The 16,421-nt window shown below is 40.9% G+C and overlaps 2 protein-coding genes across 2 annotated transcripts; both read right to left on the minus strand.

The window, feature by feature from the left end:
* Positions 1–508: 508 nt before the first annotated feature.
* Positions 509–5,780, minus strand: LOC115789708 (nuclear distribution protein nudE homolog 1-B). The gene is made up of 9 exons (XM_030743230.1): positions 5,619–5,780; positions 5,165–5,255; positions 4,885–5,038; positions 4,308–4,456; positions 4,073–4,209; positions 2,790–2,957; positions 2,610–2,695; positions 2,353–2,507; positions 509–1,413 (listed from the first exon to the last, which is right to left on the minus strand). Exons 2-9 carry the CDS (start codon positions 5,248–5,250, stop codon positions 1,320–1,322), a joined length of 1,029 nt encoding a protein of 342 aa, XP_030599090.1. The 5' UTR covers positions 5,251–5,255; positions 5,619–5,780; the 3' UTR covers positions 509–1,319.
* Positions 5,781–9,310: 3,530 nt separating this feature from the next.
* Positions 9,311–15,235, minus strand: LOC115785581 (pannexin-1). The gene is made up of 6 exons (XM_030737325.1): positions 14,830–15,235; positions 12,418–12,539; positions 11,480–11,679; positions 10,117–10,618; positions 9,863–10,022; positions 9,311–9,779 (listed from the first exon to the last, which is right to left on the minus strand). The coding sequence occupies exons 1-5, from the start codon at positions 15,008–15,010 to the stop codon at positions 9,873–9,875; spliced, it is 1,155 nt and encodes a 384-aa protein (XP_030593185.1). The 5' UTR covers positions 15,011–15,235; the 3' UTR covers positions 9,311–9,779; positions 9,863–9,872.
* Positions 15,236–16,421: the final 1,186 nt, after the last annotated feature.

Genomic DNA, 16,421 nt, shown 5'->3' on the forward strand with positions numbered 1-16,421 from the left:
GTGCAGCAAAACCAGAGCCCACACACTGAAGAGGGAACAGCAGTGATGAAGGCAGTGAAGGGTGAAATACTAACAACCAATTAATGGCAGAAAGTACCGTATTTTCCGGACTATAGAGCGCACCATACTATAAGCCGCACCTACAAATTTTTTGGAAAAAACTGGAAACGTACATATATAAGCCGCACCGGGCTATAAGCCGCTGGTATCTCCGCCGCTCTCGGTTTTCCACAATTACTCGGCACTCAGCAGAGGGGGACAGACAACCCCAAATTTGAGTTATAACAAGTCAATTCACCATTGATTCGTTCACGCCGAGCTTACGTGCAGCGGCTCTATTTCCCTCCTGTAGTGCCAGGTCGATAGCCCTCAACTTAAAAGCGGCATCATAGGAAGTTCTTTTTGTGGTTTCCATGATGAGGGAGTTTGAAAAAAATCTCTTTTGTGCCTGCTGCTAGCACTTGTTGGCGCTTTCTTCTTTGATTTCCAACTTTGACGTCCCATGATTCATATCCTGCTAAAGAGCCCCCTGGTGGTTAAAGAAAAATCCACAGAAACGCCGCACCGGGCTATAAGCCGCATGGTTCAAAACGTGGGAAAAAAGTAGCGGCTTATAGTCCGAAAAATACGGTAATTCATTCTCAGCTCATTCATTCACCCAGTCGGAAATATTTTGCCACATATCCATCTATCCTGTTCCATACATGATGGAAAATGATAAACAGAAAAAGCCACCATCAAAGCTCGACAAAATATCAGAGAAAGAAAAGCCTAACCCATTGCTTTTGTTTTGTTTTTTTCAATTTTTAGATTGATCACAGCTTTGGTTTTGACTTGGTCACAAACACGAATATTTGCTCATCTGTTCCATAAACACCACTCCAGTTTTTTGGTCACTTTCCAGGGCCTTTAATTAATATAACTGTCCCTTAATGTGGATAATGATGACTAGGCCAATGCATTAAATTAGTAACATTGGAGCAGAAATGTTCAAAAAGCCCTGCTGTACTTGATCCAACCACAGAAAACACAGAAGGTCCATCATGAGTTTTTTTGTTTGTTTTAGATGCTACCTACCACAGCATCAGACACATGGTGGATATGCTGCGAGTAGTGCTGCCTTCTGTGATACGGTCGCCTGAGGGAGCAGAAGTCTGTGCGCTGATGCATGAAGCCTCTCTCTCTTTGCTCTGTGAGGGCACGATGCAACCACAATCAGCAGCACACACGGCAACAAGGAAGACTGCTCAGATCCAAGTTTAGGGCAGAGGGGGGAGTGGGGAGAGGAAGGTGGGGAGAGAGTTTTTTTCTTCCCCATCTCACAACAGTATCTTGACCCCTCCCTGTGGAGACTGGGCACCCTGGGAGAGCCCTCTTGGAGGAGCCGGTCCAAACTCTAACCGCTTCACCAAACTGAAAAACAAAATCCAACTCATGAGCAAAAGCAACACTTTCCAATTCACAATATAATAACGGAGCATCATTTTCCCATAGACTGCTTTACAATCAGAGTTCATTTTGTAACCACTGGAGACACTCCCTGCTGACCACGACAAAAACCTGGGTTTAAGGCTCTCATTTACTGGCTTTTCAGGTCCAGAGGCTACATCCATTTTTAAACCACAGTCTATGCACAGCTTATAATTGGTGTAGAGACCTACATATCCCAAGATGCACTTTCCTGTTTCCTTGTGCATTATATTGTTCAGATCCAAACACTATTATCAAGCTTATGAAAGTAAAAGTAAAGTATCATGACCATCTGTAGATTTTGAAATATTCAAATAGTTATCAAGTTATATTTAAAAAAAAAAAAAAATATCTGTCTGTTAGTTTGTAATGAAGTACAGCTATCACAAAAGTAGAAGTGATGAATCTACCCACTGGTTGCTAGCTACAACAACATCAACAAAAAAAAATGTAAGAACAAAGCTACTTAACTACCAAGAGGCAACTTCCAATGCTGAAAAATGAAGCTAACAAGGAAGTAACAAAACCTGCAGTTCCTAGGTGCAGTCTGGCTCCATAATCAAGTCAATCAAGTGGACCAAGTTCATATTTTTTGGCATTAGTGTGCTCATAGCTCCAGGTCAAAATTCATCGTAATGCTCTGCAACTTTTGGAAGAGGCTCACAAATAGCATAGCTCAAGGGATTAAAAGCAAGACAACAAGTTCTACCTATAAAAATGTCTGTAATAAATTGAAAGGTTTATAAGGAACTGAACTGTAATGGGTTATGAGCTACAACTTATCAGACAGCGCACAATGAAACACAACCTTGCACATTTTAAGTAAAAAAAAAAAAAAACACTTAAAATTGATCTTGCAGTGGAAATTCTCAATTTCCTCACCTGTCGTACTGAGGGGGAGGGCTCAGGCTGGTAGCCTGGAGCTCTGGGCCTGCATCTAAACCCGAAGGACTCCCAGGACCAGCTGTAAGCGCCGGCCTGTTGACAGACGTGTCATACACAAAGTCTCGACAGGATGCCAGCTTGGACTCCAAATTCTGGCAGGATTAAAATTAATAAACAGATGAATACATAAACAGTTAACTAATACATACACACCTCAAACACAGCACTTGCAGTATGATTAGTAACTTTCTTACTCCAACTTTTCTCAGTAGCTCCCCGACGATGTTGAGTGCAGATATTCTAGCAGATGTAGTGAGGGGGGTCCCTGTTAGATTATCACCTAAAACAAAAAAATGATATAAGCAGGTAGGCGCATGGTGTGTTAATACAGAGCTGATAGATCAGTGTAGTTACTAACAGAGTTTTTTTATTACCTCGCCGGATGTTGGAAGCTGGGGTTGTGACATATGAGCTGATAGGTTTGGAGGGTGTAACAGGGTTACCCGCTGAGGAACACACCATATCGGGACGATCTGTGTCTTTGCCCAGGCTGCTGGATGGCCGTCTCTCCTTCTGTCGTACAGCCAGCTCCTGGCGAAGGTCTGCCACAAACAGAAGAAACTTCTAACCAACAACCCATCAGTTTCCCAGAGGATTCGTTTATATTTGTAGATGCAGCTGGCGTATGGGGCAGGCACATGCGTACAACAATTATTAGCTGGTTAGCAGTGAATAAACTCAATAAGATGGAGGTGATTGTCCATAAATCCATTCTTTCATTCTCTGGGACAGATGAAGTTTAAAAAAAAAAAAAAAAAAATGCTAAAATGCTAAAATGCTAAAATGAGCTTGAAAATATATTTGAGCCTAAGTAAAGTCTGTGTGTGGGAAACACTGTGGGAATATATCGTCTGTGGCATAAACAGACAATCTAATGGTGTTAAGATTGACTGGAGTACAGTGAGATTAAAGTAACTGCCGTCAGAGATGCACCTTCCGGATTTCCAATCTAACAAATATCAAAAGACTGTCTCTGGAATTGCCTCCAGCAAAAATTGCCACCAGCAATTTAAGATTTACATTTGGTTTTTTTTTGGTTTTTTTCTTTTCATCAGTCTAATTGTTTTTGCTTATGGAGAGAGAAATGAAATGCACTGGGGGAAAAAAAAAAAGAGAGAGAAAGAGACAACCTACATGACTGCCTGCTACCATTTCAACATCCTCAGCCACTGATCAAACAAAACTACAGGTGAAGGTCAGCTGGGTGCCCGATGAAACCCGATGACCACCTGCTGGCTTTAGTTTCTCACAACACATTAAAAGCAAATGTGACATATTAATTGTAATAGATTTCCACACTTCAGAAAGATTCTCCAAGTGGATTTCCACACCATGTTACACTGAAATATATGCCTATAGCTGTCCATAAAGACGGGTTAAACCCATTTAAAAATTGTCAAACACAGATTTGTAAAAACATTTGTAAAACCCATTAAATCATTTTAGTTAGGTTAGTAGCTAAAACATATCCTATAACAACTATAAATTAATAGTGATCAAATATAAAACTAAAAAAAAAACACAAGGACAGATAGGACATAAACACAGGATTTGCTGAATTAATCCAGCTATCAAAATTCACTGAGTCAACAGTAAGAGAAATCAGCAGTTCTCGTGAACCTGAGAAGCTGCTTTGAGTGGATAAGTGTGTGTATACCTCTAGCTTCGTCCTTGAGCCTCTGAACAGACTCAAGCAGGTTCTCTTTCTCATCCAGCTCACTTTCAAGAAAGGCATTTCTCTCAATGACCTGGTTCATCCGCTGCTCAAAGTCCTCCAGAGACATGATAGTAGCCCTGAGACAAGCAGAGAGAACATATTTTTTGTATATTGGTAAGTCTCAATACGTCCCTGTGTGGGGATGGATCAAGTTTCTTTGCCATTAGGCACTGACCTTTTAGTTCTCTCCAGGTCATCATTGGCTTGCTCTAACTCTCTGATATACTTCTGCAGGTGATCTCTAACTGCTTTGGTCTGTCCCAGCTCTTCCTCTAGTGTTGATATGTGCCTGAAAGCATCAGACTGCTGGACTTCGAATTTCTCCTGAAAAGAGCACAAAGTCAAATTAAGTGACACTGACAGTGCCAGCTTTGCCAGGGTCATGGCAGACTAATCAACGTAGCTCTTATTTTTAATAAGAGCCATTTCTTAGACTCTGAGACAACAAACCCTTTAGAAAGTTCCCTCTCCCCACATTTGAGCATTTTTGGAACACAACCCTGCATTTACTTTCTCCATTATGTTCCTTTCCCCATGGACCACTGACTAAAATAGCAGTCAGCTGCTTAACACCCAGGCAGCAATTTTCCTAGTGGCAGTAGCAATGACATGCTGAATGTGGGTAGGCTAAAAGCTGCCTGTGTGTGAGGTGTGTCTGTACCGAATCCTCAATGTCACTAAGTGGAGCATCAGTGCTCGTCTATCTCCATAAGGGCCACGGCCTACTTACAGAGGCAGTCAAGGTTTTCTACCTTTATGCTTTCCAGTTCCACTCGAAGCCGGTTATTATCCAGCAGCAGCTCTTTGTTTCGACCCTCACACTGCTTCAGCTCCGTCTCCAGCTCCGCCTCATAGTCTCGACTCATCTGCTGGAATTCCTGCAGCTCCTCCTGAGCCTCCTCAGCCCTGGTGACAGAGAAATGTTAAAAACCTCAAAAAAAAAAAAAAAACAACTCGGTTAACGTGTATATAACAATAACTACAGAAAGTTGCTAAAGGTTAAGACGCAGTCTATGTCCTTTTTATTGGTACCTTTGCTCGTATTTCTCTGCCTGCTCCTTCCAGAAGCCCAGCTCCTCTTCTAGGGATGCAAACTTGCCTGTTGCCGGCTCAACCATGTCTGCTGCTCCGAGTAAGGACGGAAAGGAATTAAATCAAATTAGAGATTCGTGATTATGTGGTTGTCTCATTTGAGAGAACATCCTTACCAAACCGTTAGCGAATGCTAACTACATTAGCGAACACAAATTACTTCCGCCGTTCATTTTTCGTTCACACTGATGCCAATGAAAAGAATAACCACAGAAATAGGTTTGAAGTTTATTTGTAGAAGTGTAAAGGCGAAAACAGCTACTTTTTAAATCTAAACGCAATTTCAGAGAATGTATATACCCTGGCTAAGTTTTTCGCTAACTTAAGCTAATGTAGGCGATTTAGTTGAATACGTGTTTCCAAATCTGTTCTAACCAGAACCGAACACACTCACCTGCATATGAGGGAACGATCAAAGCATGCTACAGTAAACGTGATGTGAGGCTATTTTTTACGGATTTACTGGACTCGCGTATTGAGAATTGCACAAACTAATCCCTCGTTACGTTAGCACGGCGATCGACTCGCCAACCAAATAAATACGAACCGTCAATTCTTGGAGCTCATTGGACAATACGGATGACGTTTGCAAAGGATTGCCCAATCGTATGATTCAGCAGACCTGTAGCCCGGAAAGGCGGAGCTTCAAACACCGTTTCTGCTGTTGTGCGTTCATAAAATTTTTCTAGTCTTTCATGCACTTTATTCGTAATAAAAGAAAATAATTTGATTATAATGGAAACACTTTACGATGCAAACAAAGTCTGTCAAAACGTGAGAACCTCAGGAGAAAAGACAGAGTTTCAGCTAAAATTAAAATTTGTGCACATGGTATTTGCTTTAGTTATCTTTTTTTTATTGTATTGTTTAGGCTTTGTTTTAGATTTTGATTTATTCGTTTTTGTTTCAGTATTTCTGGACCGAGTGTCAGACACGGAAAGTAAAATGGGATTGAATCACTTGATGTATCGTGTAATACATTTAAAAACATTTTTAAAATGTTCTTGAGTTTTCATCCAATCATCCTTTGAATTGAGACGTGATCCCACAAGCAACTACAAGAAAAAAGTTGTTTGCTGCCTGCAACAACTTGAAAAGGAAAAAGCCATTGACCGCCCCACTTACTACCGCCTGTACCCTGGAGAAGCCACTCCATGCATTTATGGACTCCCAAAGATCCACAAAGAAGGAGTCCCACTTCGACCCATTATCAGCAGTATAAACTCGGTCACCTACAACATTTCCAAACACCTCGCCACCATCTTATCACCGCTTGTTGGCATCACACCCCACCACATTGAAAACTCTACAGATTTTACTAACAAGGTCCAGAATCTTGTACTGGATCCAGATGAAACCATGGTGTCCTTTGATGTGGTTTCACTTTTCACTTGCATACCTACAACTGAGGCAGTGGAGACCGTCAGAAGACGACTACAGGAAGACGATTCCTTACTGAACAGAACCAGCTTCACCCCAGATCAGATTTGTGCACTTTTAGATCTCTGCCTTACCACAACATATTTTAAATACAATGATGGATTCTACAGACAGAAGCATGGATGTGCCATGGGCTCCCCAGTGTCTCCCATTGTAGCCAACCTTTACATGGAGGAAGTGGAAAGTAAAGCCCTTGGTTCTTTCAAAGGGAAGGCACCTAGCCACTGGTACAGATATGTAGATGACACCTGGGTCAAAATCAAAACCCAAGAAGTAGAAGCCTTCACTCGTCACATTAACTCAGTGGATAAATACGTACGTTTTACCAGGGAGGACACCAGAGATAACAAGTTACCATTCCTGGACTGTGCGGTGCTTATCGAGGAAGATGGAAGCCTCAACATTGAAGTTTATCGGAAGCCCACACACACAGACCAGTATCTCCTCTTTGACTCCCACCACCCTCTGGAACACAAACTTGGGGTGATCAGGACCCTACAACACCGTGCGGAAAGTGTTCCCTCTAAGGCAGAAGGGAAGCATAAGGAACACACACACATTAAGAAAGCCCTCAAAACATGCGGTTACCCCAACTGGGCCTTCATCAAATCAGCTAAGATGCACAGGAATGAAGGCCAAACACAAACTACAGAGAATAGGAAGGACAAGAGGAACAACATTGTCATCCCATATGTGTCAGGCTTGTCAGAGAAACTCAGAAGAATTTTCTCCAAGCATGACATCTCAGTATACTTCAAACCAAGTCACACCCTAAGACAAAAACTGGTTCATCCCAAGGACAAACCCGCCAAACACAAGATCAGCGATGTAGTGTATGCTGTTCAGTGCAGTGAAGAATGCTCGGACCTCTACATTGGTGAAACCAAACAGCCTCTTCACAAACGAATGGCACAACATAGAAGAGCCACCTCGACAGGACAAGATTCAGCAGTACATCTGCATCTGAAGGAAAAAGGGCACTCTTTTGAGGATGCCAATGTCCACATTTTGGACAGGGAAAACAGATGGTTTGAAAGAGGAGTGAAAGAAGCCATCTATGTCCACTGTGAACAACCATCATTGAACAGAGGAGGTGGATTACGTCACCAACTTTCCCCCGCTTACAGTGCTGTCCTGAGCTCCCTTCCCAGACGTCTCAACCCCCATTCACACCTTTGTTCCAGTGACCTCAATAGGCCACAGGAAACAATGGAGCGGAGTCCTAAATTGGTTTCAACTGAAACCACTGATTAAATATGACCCACGCCCCCTTCACACCTGGGCACATGTGTTCAAGCACATGATCAATAGAGGGTCATAACCACCTCCAGGGGACTACGCCCACAGGGGTTTAAATACCTGGGTCTCTCCACCATTTGGTTGAGAACTGAAGAAGCCTTTCGGATGAGAGGTGAAACGTCTTCAAGAAACAAAAAGAAGTCCAGTCGCCTTTTTCAAGCTCCAGAGACTACTATGACCTGGATAACTGAGAATCTACACAGACACATCCTTTGAACTGTTTATGTAGGGAAAACATATACAATAACACTAGTGGGTTCCATGATGCTTTTATGTAAAAGTTTGTACTGTTATTATTATGAATACTCAGCAGTTTATTAGGTACTCCTGTTCATCAGCTTAATGTAAATATCAAATCAGCCAATCACATGGCACCCACTCAATACATTTAGGCACACAGACATGACCAAGATGACCACCCGAATCTCAAAGTGGGCATAAGAATGAGAAAGAAAGGTCATTTAGTGACTTTGAATGTGGCATGGTTGTTGTTCCCAGATGGGCTGCTCGAAGTATTTCAGCAACTGCTGATCCACTGAGATTTTTCCCCACAATCATTTCTAGAGTTTACAGAGAAAATATCCAGCGAGTGGCAGTTCTCTGGGTGAAAATGCCTTGTTGAAGCCAAAGGTCAGAGGAGAATGACCACACTGCTTTGAGCTGATAGGAAGGCAACAGTAACTCAAATAACCACTCATTGCAACCGAGGGATGCAGAAGAGCATCTCTGAATGCACAGCACATCCGGCTTTGAAGCAGATGAGATACAGCAGCAGAAGACCACACCAGATGCCACTCCTGTCAGATAAGAACAGGAAACTGAGGCTACAGTTTGCATGGACACATTATATTGGACAACAAAAGACTGTAAATAAAGTTCTAATGTCTGATGAGTCTCGATTTCTGATGAGCCATTGAGACAGTAGGGTCAGAATTTGTCGTAAGCAACACAAAAACATGGATCCATCCTATCTTGTATCAACTGTTCACTACAGAAGGTGTAATGGTGTGTGTGTGTGTGTGTGTGTGTGTGTGTGTGTGTGTGTGTGTGTGTCTAAGAAATGTTTCCAGTACCATGTTGAATCTATGCCATGAAAAATTAAGGCAGTTCTGCAGACAAAAGGGGTCCAACCTGGTACTAACAAGGTGCACCTAATAAAGTGCATATTAGTAATTTTAAAAAAAGACTCTATAATGGTCATTCTTTAATTGTATCATACATGAAAGTCTTTGGCAATGATATCATTAGCATTTTATCACTTAAATAAATATCAATTCAGCTTTCATGTAAAATGAGATGCCTTTAGTGCATTAATTTGGACAATTTAGATCATGTTTTAATTTCCGCAAGCACAAACCAAAGTACATCGCATACAGTTTGCCAGTGCTGATAACTACACATTTACAGACAAAAATGTTTTACACCACAGTCTGCATTTATTTTCAATAATTACACGTTAATTAATATAAGCAAAGTGGTACGAATCTTCTCTCATTCTATAATGAAGAGCAGGAAGTAGGCTGTTGCATCTGAAAAATTTGTTCGAAGAACATGGCTTGCTTTAACTGGAAGGCAGTTTGGATCCTGAGCAAATTAATATGTACAGCAATAAAGAGGAAATACTGGGAAAGTCCATTTAGAAAAATGCCTGTGGTCAGCAACTGTGAATTGGTCATACTACAGGTTTGTAGGTCAATATGCTACAGCAACTTAGATAAAAAAAAAAAATAAGCCCAAAGGAGTTGGTCCAGGTTCTTCTTTTCCATCAAAGCAGGATTTATCCTCATCAGGCCATTTCATCGGCGGTAACAAGGCACTGGAAGAAGACAAAATAAGTCTGAGTTTAAATCCAGTCCATTTATTTTAGCTGCCATTAAAAGACCAGGAGTTCTTCCTTACCTGAGAGTAATTATTCTTCAGCCTTATCTGTCTCTCTGTTGCCCTTGTAAGAGCACATCTTCTTACTGTCTAAAACATCAGTCTTCACCTGTCCCAGAGATCGCAGTAGGCACATGGTGTCAAACCCCTCATCATTAGCCTCTTGCAACAACTCAAGCACCTGTAGATGAGACGTTTATTTTATTTTCCTAAGGAAAAGTAACAGCAAAAACAAGTGCCCATGCTTCACGCACATTTTTAGTTTTGAGACACACCTGCAGACACTTAAAGGACTTGAGGGCACTCAGGTTCTCATGCAGGTACAGCAGATAGATACTGAGATCGTTGTAGACGGGGGTGACCAGACCCAGAGCACCAAATCCTGGCAGCATCTCGTAAGGCCGAAGGAAGCTAGAGCTTTGACGTGCTGGTCCAAGAGCGGCATACACCACTAACGGAGCAAGAACCACATATACTCCCAGGTTGATGTAGCTGAGAAGCCTGAAGACGCCCACTGCAACGAGCTTACACTGAACAGGAGACTGCACCATGCTGTCGTTCTTCAGCACTCCTGTCCGCAGGTCACATGGAAACTCATCTGTGAGAGAAGCTAGTTGGATGTAGTAGCCAAGGTAGATACATGCCAACAGGAGGATCAGCAGAGTCAGTCCCCGACATGCCAGGTACTTGATCACAAGTCTGTGAGAAAAGCGCTTGGTCTTCAAATACTGCTCCACTAAAGGGTATTTAAAGCAGCCCTCAGTCAGGTCCAAAGCACTGCAGCAGCAAAAAGGTAAATGGGCATTCAGTATGAGATAAAATGAGTTTAAGTTTTTAAAATACATTCTTTTCAATGTTTATGAAAAGCAAGAAACATAACTGCATGAAGAAAATGCAGAAACAGACTCTCACTGATCTTTGTGTGTTCAACAGGAGAGGAAGTGCACCACTCCCTGCCATCGTTGCTTCCTTACCGCTACCACAAGGTGGCACTAAAGATGCAAAAAGTCCAAAACTAAAACTAAACCAAAACAAAAATGGTTTCAGATCGTTGCACTACCTGCTTACCAGCAAATAACAGGAAGACCCAACTAGCAGCTATATAACAAATAACAAATGAAGCATTTTACAGCTATAAATGCAGGACTTTCTCTTGGGAGATGGTGGCTGAAAAACAGAGTGTAGGGCAGGGCTCTTCAACTCCAGGCCTCGAGGGGCCGGTGTCCTGCAGGTTTTAGATGTGTCCCTGATCCAGCACACCTGAATCACCTCCTCAGTATGCAGTCAAGTTCTCCAGAGTCCTGCTAATGACTTCTATATTTCACTCAGGTGTGTTGAAGCAGAGACGCATCTAAAACCTGCAGGACAGGGGCTCTCGAGGCCTAGAGTTGAAGAGCCCTGCTCTACATGAATACAAATCTCTATAAACTGCATGTTCAAACTGATGGCCTCATATGTGCAGTTTCTAATCAAAGTTCAAGATAGTGCGTACTATAATAAAAAATAGTTAGACCAACATTTTAAGCAACACACTGTCAGAAAATACTGAAAAAAGGGTCTCCCAGTCGAATCACCTGCCAAAAACTACAGGAGAAAGTTAGTGAGTACACTGATTGTAGGTGATAACAAGGTGTTTACCTCTGTGTGCCTTCTGGTGCATCCTTGCTATCTAAAGATGCCAAATTCTTGGCTAGTTTGATGGCACGATTATAAAAGCGGTCCAGCTCCTCCATGATGAAGCTGAGGTCAGAGGAGAGGTGCGGAGCTGCTGTGAAACGCCAGAACAAGGCAGGGATGTACATGAGGATGGCCAGTAAGAGCAGGATGTATGGAAAGAACTGTGGAAGTCACAGAAAGGAGGAGAAATATTCAAGTAGCTTTACTTTGGCTAATATTAATTTATAATGTCTATACTTAAACTGTTTAATGATCCTAGAATTATTGTGATGTGGGTCTATACAATGTTGTGTAGTGTTGCAGCAACTACAAAGTAATCTTTTTTTAAAAAATGTGTAATGTACATAACTTCTGTCGAGATTTTGACATTTTTATTTCATTACAGTTAATGTAATAGCTAATAAGACAACTATTTGAAGAAATTTGGCTATGAAAATTATTTTGACTATTTTAGAAATGAACAGCTAATTTATTAACAGAGGTATTAATCTGTAGATACATCATTAATACAGAATTAGAAAAAAAATGGATTAGATTTAATTTAATGTCTTTGCCAGTATACCACAAAATTTTAAAAAATTAAAATATAATCAACAGTGCATTAGTTATAAACATGAATTACATTAAGGTATGTATACTTAGGTTACAAAGTAGTATTATGTTTCAGAACATTGCACAAGTATAAATGAACATATGTTACACATATGTGTAACAATATATTGCTACACATATGTGAACATATGTGTAACTATATATTGCACAAATATGAAAGTACTGTTTTTAAAGACTATGTACTGTGTTACATATTCCTATATTTTAGCATAATCTTGCACCTTTGTTACAAATCTCTCCAGTGTAGTTACTAGACTGCGTTCGGCCATAACTTCACCAGCCTGTACCTTGTGTAGCCACAGTGGTGAGCTGTCTTCTTGTTGCTGCACCGCTGCCCAACAAAAGGAGTCCACGTATCCAGCCTGTCTCCAGGAAAAGTTAGTGGGAGGAAAGCAGCTGATCTGGGTGCCTGATGAGGAAAATGAAGAATCTCAGTGTTGATGGGTTCTTTGTTTATGCAGAAAAATAAATGACTAACAATTGCCAACCTTCTCTTTTCTGCATTCATGGTCAAGTTGGTTTGAATTGCATTCAGCATACTTTGTGCTGATAGCTATGCCATCCCCTGTTGTGACTGGGACACAACATGAATTTAATCAGGCATGCACACACAAAAAAAAATGACCCTGATACTCAACAGACAGGAACATTTTGTCATATTATAAAATCTGTTACAAACACTGACTCAGGGAGCACAGCTTTGAAACAAAAAATGTTCATGAAATACAACCACACCAACTATCAGCTATAGCATCAGATGCAATAACCCCTTAATCTTTAGCAAAAGTGCAAATGTCATATGCAAATATCATTGTTTTCTGGTGTCCTGTCTTCTTTTATATATACAGTCTGTGGTCCTGTTGTCATGCACTAACTCTTTGTTCTTCATTCTCAGACTGCTTGGTTTACTTGTGGTTCCTAAAATATTTAAAAGTAGAATGCGAGGCATAAAATTGAATTGTTTGAGATTTACCTCTCCCATCTTTCCTGCCAGTGCCTGATCTACTCCTCCTCCTGACTCACATACATCCACTTTCCCGATTATATAATATATATATATATATATATATATATACCAACAATGCACTGTTCATTCTTTGTGAGATTACCTTTGAGCTTTGGCCGGTTTTTGATTACCTGTTACTTTGTTTTCCTGCCTGGTTTTTAACTTGTAATGACTTTTACTCACTAAACTTGTAGTTTACTTAATGGTCAAGGAGCTGCTACTAAAGGATGAATTATTATTATTTTATTTTTTAAGAAGATAGTAAAACCAATATGCCACCAACACTGAAATCTGTTACTTCATAGCACTACATTGTTTTATGTTTCATTGTTGGTGAATCATCGGCAAATGTGTATGTGGGTGTATATGACTGGCTGTTCTGTATTTTTTCTTATACTGTATAGCCGTCTTTTATGATGACTGCATGTCACGAAATGGCCCGCATGGAGATTCACACAAATGCCAATTAAAAGGTCGTTTAAACAGAAGCAGAACTTAAACTAACCATGATGTGTGTAGTCAGTACAATCAGTAGTAGCAGTGACTGCAGGAGTGAAGAAATAATATATGCAACACTGTCAAATGCAAGAAGTCAAACCAAAAGCCAAAGAAGTGTCTCAAGGAGGAAAGCCCTACATGAACTGCTCTGTGAGAACTTATACAGAGCACTGGGCCCAGGTGTTGCCAGTGTCACTGATTGGAAAACGAGCCACTCCAGCCCTCTAATGCTTGCAGGAGACCTGCTACACAAACAAGCCAAAATGAAGGCAGGGCAGAGTGGGTCTTCACACTGCAAGTCAAAACATGTTGCGTTAACAATAAAGTTGTTCTTTATACTCTAATATCATTGGAGCTTTAACTTCTTCAGACCTTATCTTCTTCGCTGTGCACCTTGGAAGCATGTTGTTTCAGAGCCCTTGATTCTGTTTAGGCATCATACCAACAACATCCCTGAGAAGGAGAGACTTCAGTGGATAGGAGTATATACATTCAAAAGAAACATTGGTATTGCAGTCATGTTATGTTATGCCATGTTATGGCATCCCATTTCTGCTTTAAAATTAGCCAGAAGCTCAGTAGTTCTCTAATTAAGAACACTTTCCTCCCTGCACCTCGTTTTTTTTGACTTCCACACTGTATTTAATTGGGAGCATTAATATTGGATTTTTAACCACTTTGCGTTTCAATCTCAGAAGCACAACAGTAGTTCTCACAAGGCTGGCAGAGTAATGATCCATCCAGTCTTGGCTCTCTTACAGGACTGGATGGGTGCTGGAGAGACTAAATATACAAAGAGACTACGAGCATCGTGACCTAAGGGGATTATGTGGATTTGTGAAACTGCTGATGGAGCAAGATTTCTGTTTACACTCAAAGGGGAGGTATGCAGATAAAGCTTGTGTGTTTGTGTCTTTTCTCACACCACAGTTTTACCCTGCAGCAGCTGCCGCAGCAGCAGGATGCCTGCCTCACTGTCTGGGAGCGAAAGGGGCGGAAGGGTGGATACTCAAAACCACACCTTCTCCTGTATCCACACCTCTTTCTTTCTGCATAGTAAAACACAGAGCTTCACCCCTACACTCTATGTCAGTTTGGTTTTATTTGCGGTGGAATACGTTTTCCTGACGGGACTGCATTTTTCCACATCCTAAAACTGTCCCCTCTGAGGATGTTCACACATTTAACAACTCACCTACTGACACCTCTTGGGCAAAAGCGAGCGAGATGAGAAACAATGGCAGTCCCACCGCCAGAAACGTGACTATTTTGTCCACCGCCAACTCCAGACGGATGCCTTTGTACTTCGTCTCTGTAGGGTCCTTTAACAAAAAGTCCGAAAAGACGTACTCCGTGGCTACGTGGGCTATCGCCATATCAGACGGGAACAAAAAGCCGGTGCTGTCTAATTGATGGGAGAGTCCGTTTCTTTTTAATTAAGCGAACACCTTCTGGTGTTTCAATGCCTGTGAGTCCTCTCACGGTGGGCAATTTATATATATATATATATAAAAGGACAAACAATAACAGACCCACCTCTGTTCACTGGGGCTGATGGTTGAACCGCCTTCCCTGAATCTCTACCCCAGACATCAGCGAAGTGGGGGTGTCTGGCGACCTGCCAGCCACTAGAGGGGGCTATTGTTCTGTTATGTGCACCTACACAAAGCTTCTTTTTAAATCGTTTATCTGCGATATTGTGTACTGATAGAAAACAGTCCAACCACCCATTTTCTTAACCATCCATCCATCCATGCAATTTCTTGTGTTTATCCAGTTTGGGGTGGAGTGGGTGCTGTAGCCTATCCCAGCTGATAGATAGATAGATAGATAGATAGATAGATAGATAGATAGATAGATAGATAGATAGATAGATAGATAGATAGATAGATAGATAGATAGATAGATAGATAGATAGATAGATAGATAGATAGATAGATAGATAGATTGACAGGTTTGTTTGTGAAGGAAGACACCTGAAGCACTTTAATTTAAAAATGATAACATTTAATCTATTAAAGAATCAGAAGGAATCACATGTACATGTGGGCAAATCTTGTTGAGGGAGAGACAGACCTTCTCAGCAGCTGCCTGTGGCTCCCTCCCCAGAAGAGTACTGCTCTAAGCTAAACGTAACAATTTTATACTGCCACTATCTACACATAAACAGAGTCTGGGTGCTGTGAGTCGGCCTTCGTCATTTGGTCTTGTCCAAGCTGGTTTTTCATGACCCAGATTCCTCTCATCAGCGATAAAGCCATAAAGCATATCTTCTCCCCTGATGTTTTAATTTGTCTTACAGAGCAATCTTGTCCAGATTAATAACAGAACATGGTGACATTGGCGATGTTTTAATTGTATGTACTGTGGCCAGACCTCCAAGATAAGATGTACGGAGACTGAGAAGTTAGTCAGGCACTTTCTATCTGTTGCTCTCTGTCCAATGTATTATTTAATTGTTTATTATTTGGTTGATCCACTGTTTATTAATTAACTTATTGGAGTTTGCTTTTAAACGTTTATCCTTTTATTCATTGAGTAAAAAATAATCCCTAACAATAGATAGATAGATAGATAGATAGATAGATAGATAGATAGATAGATAGATAGATAGATAGATAGATAGATAGATAGATAGATAGATAGATAGATAGATAGATAGATAGATAGATAGATAGATAGATAGATAGATAGATAGATAGATAAACATCAAATAAACAGGGCCAATGATGAGTGCAAAACTTTACATATAGAAACAAAAATAGATAAAATCTAAAAATGTAGCTA

Source organism: Archocentrus centrarchus, chromosome 1, assembly GCF_007364275.1.
Source record: "Archocentrus centrarchus isolate MPI-CPG fArcCen1 chromosome 1, fArcCen1, whole genome shotgun sequence".
Taxonomy (NCBI): Eukaryota; Metazoa; Chordata; class Actinopteri; order Cichliformes; family Cichlidae; genus Archocentrus; species Archocentrus centrarchus.

Bases quoted from the DNA above. Each gene is read 5' to 3' on its own strand.
- LOC115789708 (XM_030743230.1), bottom strand. From the start codon at position 5,250: ATGGTTGAGCCGGCAACAGGCAAGTTTGCATCCCTAGAAGAGGAGCTG. The intron at 2,958-4,072 runs GTATACACACAC...TGTTTGTGGCAG, and splicing joins GCTCAAGGACGAAGCTAGAG to ACCTTCGCCAGGAGCTGGCT. The intron at 2,508-2,609 runs GTAAGAAAGTTA...TAATCCTGCCAG, and splicing joins AGCTACTGAGAAAAGTTGGA to AATTTGGAGTCCAAGCTGGC.
- LOC115785581 (XM_030737325.1), bottom strand. From the start codon at position 15,010: ATGGCGATAGCCCACGTAGCCACGGAGTACGTCTTTTCGGACTTTTTG. The intron at 12,540-14,829 runs GTGAGTTGTTAA...TTTCCTCATCAG, and splicing joins TGCCCAAGAGGTGTCAGTAG to GCACCCAGATCAGCTGCTTT. The intron at 10,023-10,116 runs GTGTGTCTCAAA...TCTCATCTACAG, and splicing joins AGTCCTTTAAGTGTCTGCAG to GTGCTTGAGTTGTTGCAAGA.